Source organism: Macaca nemestrina, chromosome 13, assembly GCF_043159975.1.
Source record: "Macaca nemestrina isolate mMacNem1 chromosome 13, mMacNem.hap1, whole genome shotgun sequence".
Taxonomy (NCBI): domain Eukaryota; kingdom Metazoa; phylum Chordata; class Mammalia; order Primates; family Cercopithecidae; genus Macaca; species Macaca nemestrina.
This window is the reverse complement of record NC_092137.1, coordinates 112,162,356-112,177,051: the sequence shown is the minus strand read 5'-3', so window position 1 is coordinate 112,177,051 and position 14,696 is coordinate 112,162,356. Positions and strand designations below refer to the sequence as shown.

Sequence of the window (14,696 nt, the reverse complement as noted above, 5' to 3'; positions counted from 1 at the left end):
CAAAGGTGAGAGTCTATAAGATGACATAAATTACAGCCTCCCATTCATTCATTTGTGTTTTCATTCAGGGAACACCGTGCACTGGGCTGTGGTGCTTCACAGTGAGGGAGCCTCGTTCATTACAACAATGCTAAGATCTGGATGTGGTCAAGATTTGAAGGAGTATTCACTAAAGTCAAGTCACGATGGCAGTACCAGAAAATGGGGTGGAGTTATTTGGTGTTTTAAAAAATGTGTAAGCATTTAGTTGTATTGTTATTTTCTTTCTTTTTATAAAGACTGCAAAGTTCTAGGGGATTATTCAAAAAAGTTGCAAAGAGAAACTAATGAAGTAAGGCAGAGTCATTCTCTTCCTTAAGGTTTGGTGAAAGCTTTGGACACACACTTATGTGAGAATAAATAGTAACTCTAAACCTCCTCAGCCTTACATATGTTAATAAAATGGGATTTCTTAAAAAGCTATCAGGCTTTTACTGAATTCCAAGTAAGAATCTTGATACCAAAAGCAAAACATATTTGCAAAGTTATGGTTTAAATGTTTTGAAAAATAATTATCAATAATCTATATGCAACTTTGAGTCAGGTTTCCATGATAAATTGCAGTAAATAGTCAACTCTAATAATGATTCTTCAGAATATTTTGTTAGGTGGAGTTGCTCAGTAATAACAAAAATCTGACGTTAAAAACATAGAAAACATGATTTTAAAATATTAATTTAGAAATTTGAGAGGGCTAACTTCAGTATACACTAGTTTTAAACCTCAATAAAGATATAGGGAGGCAGAGCAAGATGGCCGAATAGAATCCTCCACCAATTGTCCTCCCAGCAGGAACATCAAAATCAACAACTATCCACACAAGAAAAGCATCTTTGTAAGAACTAAAAATCAGGCGAGTGATCACAGTATCTGTTTTTAACTTCCTATCACTGAAAGGAGCACTGAAGAGAGTAGGAAATTCAGTCTTACACTGCCAGCACCATGCCTCCTCCATCCACCAGCAGGGAGGAGAACCTGTGCACTTGTGGGGAAGGAAAGTGCAGTGACTGGGAGACTTTGCAATGGAACTCGGTGCTGCCCTGTTACAGCAGAAAGCAACACCGGGCAGAACTTAGCCAGCACCTATGGAGGGAGCACTTAGAAGAGCCCTGGCCAAAGGCAAATCATCCATCCCAGTGGTCACAACCTGACCACTGGGATGGTAGTCTGGCAAGCCTCACTACCAGGGGCTAAAGTGCTCCTGTGTCCTAAGTAAACTTCAGTGGCAGTCTAGGCCACAAGGACTTCCATTCCTGGGCACGTCCTAGTGCTGTGCTGGGCTCAGAGCCAGTGGACCTGGAGGCATGCAACCCGGTTGAGACACAAGCTAGGGCAGCCAAGGGAGTGCTTGTACCACTCTTCCCCCAGCTCCAGGCAGCACAGGTTGCAGCTCTGGAAGAGACTCCTTCCTTCCTTGTGAGGAGAGGAGAGAGAAGAGTAAAGAGAACTTTGTCTTACAACTTGGATACTAGCTCAGCCACAGTAGGATAGGGCACCAAGTAGAGTCCTGAGGCCCCCGTTCCAGGCCCTAGCTTCTCGATGACATTTCTAGACACACCTGAGCCAAAAGGGAACCTGCTTCATGGAGAGGACTCAGTCCTGGCAGGATCCATCATCTGCTGACTAAAGAGCTGTCAGGTCTTGAATAATCAGCAGTGGTACTCAGGCAGTACTCACTGTGGGCCTTGGGTGAGACTCAAGAGCCATGTTGGCTTCAGGTGACACTCAGCATTTTCCCAGTGGTGGTGGCTACAGAGAGGAACTCCTGCTTGAAAAAAGGAGAAGGAAGAGTAAAGGGCACTTTGTCTTGCAGCAAAGATACCAGCTTGGGCAAAGTAGGGTAGAGCATCAAGCAGGCTCTTGGGGTGCCAGATTCCAGGCCTTGGCTCTCACACAGCCCTTCTTGACCTGCCCTGGGCCAGAGGGGGGCCCCCTGCCTTGAAAGGAGAATCCCAGGTCTGGTAGCATTTACCATAAGCTAACTGAAGAGTCCTTGGGCCTTAAATGTACATTGGTGGAAGCCAGATAATGCTCACTGTGAGTCTGGGCTGGTAGTGGCCATGGGAGACACTCCTCTGCTTGTGAAAAGGGGAGAGAACAGTGGGAGAGGACTTTGTCTTATGCCTTGGATGCCAGGTTGGCTGTGCTAAGTACAATATCAGGTAGACTCCTAAGTTTCCGACTCTAGGCCCTGGCTTCCAGATGGCATTTCAAGGCCCACCTGGGGCCAGAGGGAACTCATTGCCCTGAAGGAAAGAACATAAGCTGGCTGGCTTCATCATTTGCTGATTGTAGAGTCCTGGGACATTGAATGAACATAGGCAGTAGCCAGCCAGTGGTTACCATGGTCCTTAGGTGAGACCCAGTGCTATGCTGGCTTCAAATCTTACCCAGTACAGTCCCAGTGATGGTGGCCACAGAGGTGCTTTTGTCCCCCATTCCCCAGTCTAGGCAGCTCAGCACAGAGAGAAAGACTCTGTTTGTTTGACAGAAAGTGAGGGAAGAAAACAAGTCTCTGACTGGCAATCCAGAGAATTCATCTGGATCTTATCCAGGACCACCAAGGCAGTACCTCTACAAGTCTGCAAGGGCCAGAGTGTTACTGGGCTCAGGGTGCCCCTTAATGCAGATACAGCTGAAGTGACCAAAAACTTAGATCATAATACCATACAACTCCTTTCAAAAACCTGGAAAGCCTTCTCAAAAAGGCTGGGTACAAACAAGCCCAGACGGTGAAGACTACAATAATACCTAACACCTGAATGCCCAGACACCAGAAAACATCCACAAGCCTCAAAACCATCCAGGAAAATGATCTCATCAAACAAATTAAATAAGGCACCAGTGACCAAACCCAGAGAGACAGACATACGTGACCTTTGAACAGAAAATGCAAAATAGCTCTTCTGAAGAAAGTCAGTGAAATTCAAGATAACAGAAAGAAGAAATTCAGAATCCTATCAGATAAATTTAACAAAGAGATTGAAATAATTAAATACAATCAGGCAGAAATTCCAGAGTTGAAAAATGCAACTGACATACCAAGGAATGCATCAGGGTCTCTTAACAGCAAAATTATTCAAGCAGAAGAAAGAATTACTGAGCTTGAAGACAGGCTATTTGAAAATATATAGTCAGAAGGGACAAAAGGAAAAAGAACAAGAAAGAATAAAGTACACCTGCAGGATCTAGAAAATAGCCTCAAAAGGACAAATCTAAGAGTTATTGGTCTTAAAGAGGAGGTAGAGCAAGATATGGGCTAGAGGGTTTATTCAAAGGGATAATAACAGAAAACTTCCAAAACCTAGAGAAATATACCAATATTCCAGTATAAGAACACCAAGCAGATTTAACTTGAAAAAGAATACCTCAAGAAATGTAATAACCAAACTACCACAGGTCAAGGATAAAGAAAGGATCCTAAAGGCAGCAAGAGAAAGAAAAACAAATAATAATAGCATACAATGAAACTCTAATATGTTTGGTAGCAGACTTCTCAATGAAAACCTTACAGGCCAGGAGAGAGTGGCATGACATATTTAAAGTGCAGAAGGAAAAACAAATACACTTTTATCTTAGAATAGTATATCCAGCAAAAATGTCCTTCAACCATAAAGGAGAAATAAAGACCTTCCAAGACACACAAAAACTGAGGGATTTCAGAAAACTAGACATATCTAACAAGAAATGCTAAAGGGAATTCTTCAATCTGAAAGAAAAGAATGTTAATGAGTAACAAGAAATCTGAAGGTACAAAACTCACTGGTAATAGTAAGTCCATAGAATATTATAATACTTAATTGTAGCCTGTAAACTATTCATATCTTGACTAGAAAGACTGAAAAATGATAAAAAAATAATAACTATAACAACTTTTCAAGACACAGACATTTAAAAAAAGATATAAAGAAAAACAACAAAAACTTTAAAACTGGGAGGATGACATTAAAGTGTAGAATTTTTATTGGTTTTCTCTTTATTTATGCAATCAGTTATGTCATCAGTTTAAAATAATGGATTGTTAAGATATTATATGCCAACCTCATGGTAACCTCAAATTGAAAAACACACAACAGGTACACAAAAAGTTCCTTTTATTCCCACTATTTTGAAGGGATTTTATCATGAAACGATGTTGAATTTTATCAAATGCTTTTTTGATAAAAAAGGTTTTATCAAAGGTTTTACCTCACGGTAACCTCAAATTGAAAAACACGCAACAGGTGCACAAAAAGTAAAAAGCAAGAAATGAAAATACCACCAGAGAAAATCACCTTCACTAAAAGGAAGACGAGAAGGAAGGAAAGAAGGAAGAGGAGACTGCAAAAACAATCAGAAAACAACAAAATGGCAGGAACAAGTCCTTACTTATCAATAATAACACTGAATGTAAGTGGACTAAACTCTCCAATCAAATACATAGAGTGGCTGAATGGATGAGAAAACAAGACCCAGTGATCTACTGCCTACAAGAAACACACTTCACCAATAAAGACACACATAGACTGAAAACAAGGAAACAGAAAAAGACATTCCATGCTAATGGAACCCACTTCCCAACTGAAAGCAGGAGTAGCTACACTTGTATCAGATAAAATAGATTTCCAGCCAAAAACCCATTAAAAAAAGACCAAGTAGGTCATTATATAATGATAAAGGGGTCAATTCAGCAAGAAGATATAACAATCGTAAATATATACTGGACCCAACACTGGAGCACCCAGATCCATAAAGCAAATATTACTAGAGCTAAAGAGAGAGATAGACCCCAAAACAATAAAGGCTGGAGACTTTAACACCCCACTTCCAGCACTGGACAGATCATACAGACTGAAAATCAACAAAGAAACATTAGACTTAATCTGTATCACAGACCAAATGGACCTATAATTATTTACAGGACATTTCATCCAATGGCTGCAGAATACACATTCTTTTCCTCAGCACCTGGATCATTCTCAAGGATAGACCATATGTTAGGGCACAAAACAAGTCTTAAAAAATTTGAAAAAAACTGAAATTGTATCAAGTACCTTCTCTGACTACCATAGAATAAAACTAGAATTAACAAGAGGAATGTTGGAATTAAAAAGATGAATTTCGGAAACTATATAAACACATGAAAATAAAATGGTATTCTCCTGAATGACCAATGGTCCAGTGAAAAAATTTAGAAAAAATTTTAAAGTTTCTTGAAACAAATGATAATGAAAACACAACATACCAAAACCTATGAGATAAAGCAAAAGTAGTAGTGAGAGGAAAGTTTATAGCTATAAGCATCTACATAAAAAAGTAGAACAACTTCAAGGAAACAACTAAATGATATACCTTTAAAAAGTAGAAAAGCAAGAGCAAACCAAAACCAAATTTAGTGGAAGAAATAATAGAGATCAAGCAATATGAATGAAATTGAAATGAAGAAAATGATACAAAGGTCAATGCAACATAAAGTTGGCTTTTTGAAAAGATAAACAAAATTGAAAAAATCTTTAGCCAGACAAAGATAAAAAGAAAGAAGGCTCAGATAAATAAAGTCAGAGATGAAAAAGGAGACATAATACAACCGATGTCACAAAAATCCAAAGGCTCATTAGAGGCTACTATGAGCAGCTATACACCAATAAATTGGAAAACCTAGAGAAATGAATACATTCCCAGATGCATACAATCTAGTAAGATTGAGTTATAAAGAAATCCAAAACCTGAACAGACCAATAACAATTAATGAGATCAAAATTGTAATAAAGTTTCCCAGCAAAGAAAAGCCCAGGATTCAATGGCTTTACTGCTGAATTTTACAAAACATTTAAAGAAGAACTAATACCAATCTTACTCAAACCATTCTGAAAAATAAAGGAGGGAATACTTCCAACCTCATTCTACAAGCCATCCTGATACTAAAACCAGACAAAGACACATCGAAAAAGAAAACTACAGGCCAACATCTTTGACAAATATTGACTTAAAAAATCCTCAATAAAATACTAGTAAATTGAATTCAACAACACATTAAAAAACCATTCATCACAACCAAGTGGGATTTATCCCTGGAATGCAAGGATGGTTCAACATACGCAATCAATCAATGTGATACATTAACAAAATGAAGGACAAAAAAACATATAATCATTTCAACTGATGCTGAAAAAGCATTTGATAAAATTCAACATCGTTTCATGATAAAATCCCTTCAAAATAGTGGGAATAAAAGGAACATAATTCAACACAATAAAAGCCATATATGACAGATCCATAGCTAATATCATAATGAATGGAGAAAAATTGAAAACTTTTCCTCTAAGACCTGGAACATGGCAAGGATGCCCACTTTCATCACTGTTATTCAACATAGTACTGAAAGTCCTAGCTAGAGCAATCAGACAAGAGAAAGAAGTAAAGGGCATCCAAATTCAAATAGAAGCAGTCAAATGATCCTTGTTTGCAGATGACATGATCTTATATTTGGAAAAACCTAATTAGAACTGATAAACATTCAGTAAAGCTGCAGGATACAAAATCAACATACAAAAATCAGTAGCATTTCTATATGCCAACAATGAAAAATCTGAAAAAGAGATCAAGATGGTAATCCTATTTACAATAAGTACAAATAAAATACATAGGAATTAACCAAAGAAGTGAAAGATCTCTATAATGAAAATTATAAAACATCCATGAAAGAAGTTGAAGAGGCCACAAAAAATATAGAAACATATTCCATGTTCATGGGTTGGAAGAATCAATATTGTTCACATGTCCATCTGACCCAAAGCAATCGACAGATTCAATACAATCCCTATCAAAATACCAATGACATTCTTCACAGAAACAGAAAAAACAATCTTAATCTTAATATTTATATGTAATCATAAAAGACTTATTCAATAGAATGACCCAGAATAGCCAAAACTATCCTGAGTGAAAAGAACAAAACTGGGGGAAATCACATGACCTGACTTCAAATTATACTAGGTTGGTACAAAAGTAATTATGGTTTTTGCCATTTTTGCCATGTGGTTTCTCCATTAATAAGAATCTTATTAATATTGAAGTAAGCTTGTAATAAAAGCATAGTTTAATTTCATATTAGAATCTGTTTATATTGTGTCAAGAATATAATTGTTCACATGTTTTGGAATTCATTTATTATAAGGAAAACAATCATTCTTATCTTTGATAAATTTTCTGTGTTCGTAAATTGCAAACTTCTGAAATCAGGTGTTTTTCCAACAATAAAATGACTTTTGTTGAAGAGGTTCTTAGAGTTTGCTTTCTTCAATGCTAGATCAATGTGTTCTTAAAATTTTGAAACCTATTGTTCTTTCTCTTTAAGCAGAAAAGGAAGCCCTGTTATTTTCAGAAAAACAGGAAGAATTTATTGGCTACAAACTTAAGTATTTCTGTCCAAATCTGATTTCACTAGGAAATCTGATTTTCTTTTCCATAGGAAATAGTGCACAGATCTTACAGCACCAAAGAAAATGCTCAGCCCGGCCTATGGGGTACTGGATCAATGACAATTCTGATGTCAAAATATCTCCAGGCCTACTAACCAAGAAACATTCAGACTGGTGCACTGAACAGAAGTTGCTTCTATACTCCTTTTCCCTTTAATATTTATTGCTTTCCTTTTCTCAGCAGAAAACACACGTGCATGCACGTGCACGTGCACACACACACACACACAGAGAGAGAGAGAGAGAGAGAGACAGACAGACAGACAGACAGACAGAGTTCTTAATCCAATAAGACAAGACCATGTGATGTATGAGCCATCAAAGAGACTACTGGTACTGGGCTAGGGGTTGCTAATGAAAGTGCAAAAAGTATGTTATGCTTTTTGAGAGGAAGGTGTTGGCTGAATGTTTTATTCCATTTGGGCTGCTGTACTGAAATGCAATAAACTGGGTGGCTTATAAATGACAATAATTTATTTTTCATAGTTTTAGGGGCCTGAAAGTCCATGAACAATACACGGCAGATTCAATGCCTCATGAGGGCCCACTTACTGGTTCATTGATGGCCATCTTTCTGTTGTGTCTTCACAGTGGAAGAGGCAAATGAGCTGTCTGGGGTCTCTTTTACAAGGGCACCAATCCTATCCATGAGGGAAGTTCCACCTTCATGACCTAATCACCTCCCAATGGTCCCACCTGCTAATATCACCTTGAGGGTTAGAATTTCAACATACAAATTTTACAGGGAGAAACATTCAAGTCGATCACACCGAATTTCATCTGCCCAAATGTTAGTGAGAGAATGCCTTCCTGAAATCAACGAGAGTTGGAACTTTGCTTGCTTTTTACAAACTTATACCCCACTAATCAGTATATCCAAGAATCTGGGTCCCAACTTGATAGGAACAAACAAAAATCCACTTTTGAGGAAAACATTTACAGTCCACACTGTTATGTATGTCATTTCACAATAAGTTTTAAGGACTAAACCTGAGTTCATTAGTAAAGTGAGTAAATTTTATAGTTATGTCTTCCAAAGAATCAAAAAGAATAATTGTATTGATAATTAAAACATCCAGTAATGCTGGAATAGGCCAGGCACAGGGGCTCACGCCCATAATCCCAGGATTTTGGAAGGCCAAGGTGGGCAGATCTTGAGTTCAGGAGATCGAGACCATCCTGGCTAACGTGGTGAAACCCCATCTCTACTACAAATACAAAATATTAGCCGGGCATGGTGGCATGTGCCTGTAGTCCCAGCTAGTTGGAAGGCTGAGGCAGGAGAACTGCTTGAACCCAGGAGGCGGAGGTTTCAGTGAGCTGAGATTGCTCCACTGCACTCCAGCCTGGGCAACAGAGCGAGACTCCATCTCAAACAAACAAACAAAAAACACACACACACATCCAATACTGCTGGAATATAGGATTTAATGTTACAGAATTTCAAAAGGCAAAAATATATAAAAAGTTATATTTTTAGTAATATGTTACATTATTTTAACTAAAGACAAAAATAATTATCCCACTTGGGATTGAAGATTGCAATAAGTACATGATTAGTAGTTATTCAAGATTCCTGAGTCCTCCTACTGAGCCAAATGCATATCACGTTGCTGGTACATCCATCAGTACAGAGACTGTGGACTAGATTTCTGAAGTTCTTAAGATTCCACAATTGAACAATAATACAACTGTGACTTAGAGATTTAAAAAATTATCTGCAAATGTTAACATTAGTCAATATGAAGACATTCACAGAAAGACAATGAGGAGATAACATTCCCTCTTTTCTGGAAAGTAAGTTTCTTGTCAAAATAAAGTCTTATTTCTACTGAAAAAAAAAAAAAAAAAGATTCCACAAAGCTAAAAGAACGGTTCTCAAAGCATGGCCCCTGAACCAACAGTGTCAGTATCACTTGGGAACTTGTTTGAAATGCAAATTCTCACAATCTCCAGCTACTCAAAAACTCTGGGAGTAGGCCCAGTAATCTGGTTTACAAAACTGTGACAGCCACCCTCCAAACTGACTCCATAACGATTGGTGCCTGCTATTCATGTTTTTTGTGTAGTTTCGTCCCATAACAATGGTGCTGACTTGTGTAACAAAGATAATGTAGCAGATGTGTTAGCTTATGACATCATAAAAACATTGGGCCTTCCTCCCTGCTCTTTCTCAGATCCCCTGTTCTCTGGAAGCCAGCTGCCATGTTGTGAGGATGCCCAAGCAGTGCTATGGAAAGAGGTTCATGTGGTAAGGAACTGAGGCCTCCTGCCCTCAGCTACGCAAGTGAGTCATCTTGGAAACACATTATCCAGCCCGAATCCAGACAGTTTGATTGTAACTTTAGGAGACACTGTGAGCCAGAATCATCCAACCAATCTGCTCCCAGATTACTGACCCATGGAAACTGTGAAAGAATAAATGCTTATTATTCTTTTTAGAATCTAACTTTTGCTTTGCAGGAATGGTTTATTAGCACACAAACCTTTTGTGTGATTCTGACACATGCTAAATTTTGAAAAACATTGAGCTAAAACATTCATTCACTCACCAAGTAATTATTATTTGTATCTACTATGTACCAGGCTAACAGCAGAAATACAATGATGGGCAAAACAGACACAGAACATTCCTTGATGCATTCTTTTCTTTTCCTTCGTTGGACTTATCATACTTTATAACGATTTTACTTACGTCTGCCCTGCAAGTTTTGGGTGGGCAGGACCCTTGCCTGGTTTCTTCACCACCAGGTTTCTGGGGCCCAGTCCTGTGTCTGGCACACAGGAAGTGTGCAATTAATATCCACTTGAGTATGACCCTTACCTTCCTTGCTCACTACCTTTCACCTATATGAAGGATTCAGGCCCCAGTAACGAGGCCTTGAATTGCACTAACAGCACTACATTTAAGGGGCTCAGTAACATCTCCCTGGGAATCCAACTGCCGCTGGATAATCTCCATACAAAGAAATGTCTTTTGTGTTCAAAATAGTCAGCTTTTTAGAGTCTCTCTATTTCAAACATGCAGATTCCTAAGCATGTATAAAGAAAATGTATGCAGTGGATGTGTTAGTCTGTTCTTGCACTGCTATAATAAAATACCTGAGACTGGGTAAAATATAAAGAAAAGAGATTTAATTGGCTCATAGTTTCACAAGCTGTGCAGGAAACATAGTGCTGGCATTTGCTTCTTAGGAGGCCCCTGACTTTGGAAGGCAAAGTCAGAGTTGGCACTTCACATGTTGAAAGCAGGAGCAAGAGACAGAGTGGGCGGGAGTTGGTGCCACAACGATCTCAAATAACCAAATCTGTAGTCCCAGCTACTTGGGAGGCTGAGGTAGAAGAATTGCTTGAACCCAAGAGGCGGAGGTTGCAGTGAGCCAAGATCATGCCACTGCACTCCAGCCTGGGTGACAGAGCGAGACTCTGTCTCAAAAAAAAAAAAAAAAAAATCAGAAAACAACCAAATCTCATGAGAACTCACTATCATGAAGACAGCACCAAGCCATGAAGGATCTGTCCGCATGATCCAAACAGCTCCCACGAGGCCCAGGTGAAGTGGGGATTACAATTCAGCATGAGATCTAGGTGGGGACAAATACCCGAACCATGTCAGAGGGTTTAGAAATATAAGTAATTGCATGGGAGACTATACGGATGGACACATTAGTAAAGGTTTTAGTTCAAAACTATTGGAAACCAAAAGCCCTATGAAGCCAACCATGCGTGCAGCTATGTGTATATATATGTATCTAATGAGCACATCAGTAAAGGAAGCGGGGCACACTGTTTCACCTCCAGGGCAGCCCCTTGTGGATCAGAACAACCAGAGGCCGGGGACACTGCCAGGGTGATCTTTTGTGATGGTGACCGTCCTGCTGACCGGTGGACCCAGGGCTGAAGATGGGACTGTGCAAACTGAAATGTTCTAATCCCTTCTAACAGCTCTTCGATGGGTTCTTTCGTTCAGCAGCTGACGTTAGAGGTTAGAGCACTTGGAAACAATGAGGTGCTGAGACAACAAGTCAATGCCTTCTCAACATGACCTCAGTACATGAAGGGGCATTTGGAGAACATTTTTTTTGATAACAGAAAAAAAAAAAAAAACAGTCATTGATTTTTAAAATTCTCATAGCAGACAGATTGAGATGTGGGTGACATCATTTTACTGCTATTTAAGGGTGTCGGATAAATTATAAAACAGATTCTGGCTCTCAGCCTATTTATGATCAAGATCAAAGAAGAGAGCCAAAGACTACTGCAGTCTTGTGGGTAATCAGAAGGTGCTGGAGGTTTTCTGAGCAGAACTCATCCAAGCTGTCTCCACTGCCCATCCTTGGTGAGGGTTCTCACATGCTTCACCATGACAAGGCACAAGGGCCACAAATAAACTTAACAACGCCAGACCACATCTTCTGTTGCCTCTTCTATCCTCGCCCGACCCTAACCCTTACCCACAGAACACAGCCTGCCCAGTGGGAACTGCGGGATTTCTTATCAACTTGCTGTTTTTCATTCTTTTGTGACTAGCAAAACATAACAGTGCTGTCCTACATAACTTTCTGGGACAATGGAATTGTTCTGTCTCTGCACTATCCAATATGGTAGCCATCAGGAGCATGTGGTGACTCAGAATTTGAGATGGGGCTAGTGAGATTGAGAAACAAAAGGTTTCCTCTTATTTAGTTTGAAGTAATTGAAATGTAAGTAGCCATATTGGTCAGTACAGTGTTAGAAAATAATAATGATTATTAGTACTTCCATTTCTCATCTGTGGATATTCAGGGTCAGAGGATTAAGTAACTTGCCCAAGGTCAGCAAGCCAGCAAGTGGCCGAGGGGAATTCAAACTCAACCCATCCTCTGCCACCTCAACCTCTTGCAATGACATCAAACTGCAGCCCCTTCAAGTCAAAGAAGCCTTAAAGATAATCTTCAGCTTCTGAAACTTTAAATTCTCAGTAAAGAGCTTTAAAAGGAAGCTGGCTATACGTGGCATGATTTCTTTTAGCAAAAACAACATAGGAAAGTACTTTTTTTTCAGTTATGACTATCTAACTTGAATTTTTTAAACCACGTGTTGATAATAAGTGTATCTGACAGGCCCCTCTAACTGTGCTTTAAAACTTTTGCTCTCATCAAATATTAGCCACATGAATTTATGAGAGGGTGAGGATATGAAAAAGACTTTATTAAACTTCTGTCACATCTTGTTATGCTGTCTAGGCATTATTCTATCCTGTTTACTCTTTGCTGACAAACTAGATTATACTTTTTTTCCTAAATCAACAAGATCCTATGAAACCACACCAAAGATAAAGAACTTAGGATTTCAAAAGAGTGATTCAGAAACAAAGAGTGTCAAAGGCATGAGTTTAAAAGGGAGAGAAAAAGCTGAGCTTATGGAAAAGAGTATGCAGTCATATTGTAAATTTTTTTCTTAAATTATATGTAAAATAATTCACATTATTATGATACCAAAAACCCACTCTAAAATCTGCAAGCTTCAATTCAGGATACCTGTGTGTCCTGAATTCATAACCAAACCAGTGTTATCTCCACAAGTCTTTCGTTTATTCATGGCGAACCACTGTGCAGCCCAAGAAAGGAAAAGGGTTGTAAATTCATTGAAATTGGGGAAGAGAACATTACAGTTCTTTACAGACAAAACCAATATCGTTTGGTTCTTGTGTAGGTTTTCATATTGCCAAAAGGGTCTAGGATATTCCTTAATATTACCCTACTCAGGTAATATCAAAGAGACAATGGGGTGATGAGCTAAAACAAAGATAAAGAAATGAGGTAAAAACCAAAAACTCTGAGGATCAAAGCTTGACTAGAAGACAATGTAGGCCCAGTGTGATGCTCTTGTTACATAAAACCCATCTGTAGATGAAAGATACTCTTCGGTGAAGAGAGCTAAATGAGATACTGGAACTAGTCTCATCAAAGCCCATACCAACTCATAGTCTTGAAAACCAACACTCTCTCCTGTGGTCACAGATTGAGCTCCACAACCAAGCATGGCATAAGCTACATGAACAGGCATGGGTGGTAGATTCACGATGCCGCACATTCCTGGACATGCCTCCCTCACCTCCCTCAAGAGGCGGGGTCTATGTTTTCTCCCCTGGAATCAATAAGCCCTGAAATGACTCTGGCCGATAGAATTGCACCTGTGATGCTGTACCAGCCCCTAGGTGTTGGCCTTAAGAAACTGGCAGTGGCAGAGAAGAATTCAAATTCTTGAAATTCAAATTCTTGACTTCCTGTGTTTTCGAATGTTCTCCCTGGGATTCATAAGCTGCCATTTAAGAAGTCCAGTTACTTTCAGATCACCATGCAAGAGAGACTATGTGCAGGCACATGGTCAACTGTCCCAGCTGAGCTGGGCCTTTAGCCATCCCTGCAAAGGCACCGGAGGGATGTGGGAGTGAAGTCATCCCATAAAGCAGTGGAATACACCAGACGACCTCCATGGATGCCACATGAAACAGAAAGAACTGCCCAGCCAGGCCTGTCCTGACCTATAAAATCATGAGAAAAATAAAACAGTTCTTTCTTTTACACCTTGAAATTTTGGAGTAGTCTGTTACACAAGTGTTTCTTTTTTTCTTAGTTAACCTACCTTTCCTCCAAAACCACCTGTTAATGGCTCTTACTATACAGGTGGAACATGACTAATCTGAATAACCAAAAGCTGAAATGCTCCAAAATTCAAAACTTTTTGTGTGTCCTCATGGCACTCAAAGCAAAGGCTCATTGAAGCATTTTGGATTTTTGGATTAGACATTCTCAACCAGTTAAGTATCTATGAATATTCTGAAATCTGAAAAAAATCCAAAATCAGAAACACTTCTGGTTCCAGGTATTTCAGATAAGGTATTCTCAACCCATATAACATGACTGTATATTTGTTAAATATTAGATCTCATCCTGTCTGCCCCCCACTCATTCCAATTTTTAATATGACACCTACCAATGAAACCAGAAGAAGGTGGGTTTGGCTGAATCTTCTCTTTAGTGTTCTCCTGGATAATATCCCAGAGCTGCCATATAAATTTAGGATGAAGAATGTAAAATGGCTGATTTGGGTTTCTCTGACGATGCTGAATATATGGAGTGAACAGGTTGTAATCCGGTTTTTTGTACCACTAAGGAAAAAAAAAAAATCAATGCAGTCAAGTAGAAAGAACTA

The 14,696-nt window shown here is 39.0% G+C and overlaps 1 protein-coding gene across 10 annotated transcripts in view; it reads right to left on the bottom strand.

The window, feature by feature from the left end:
* LOC105490176 (ST6 beta-galactoside alpha-2,6-sialyltransferase 2) overlaps window positions 1-14,696 on the bottom strand; it is an 85,895-nt gene that overhangs the window by 14,144 nt on the left and 57,055 nt on the right. For 8 of the 10 annotated variants that reach the window (XM_071077161.1, XM_071077164.1, XM_071077160.1 and 5 more), the window contains exon 5: window positions 14,478-14,652. In XM_071077161.1, the coding sequence (XP_070933262.1) occupies window positions 14,478-14,652 (175 nt within the window). Of the gene's footprint in view, window positions 1-5,480; window positions 6,608-6,681; window positions 9,908-14,477; window positions 14,653-14,696 lie in introns of those variants that run through there. The other 2 variants (XM_071077167.1, XM_071077168.1) reach the window with 2 other exon arrangements.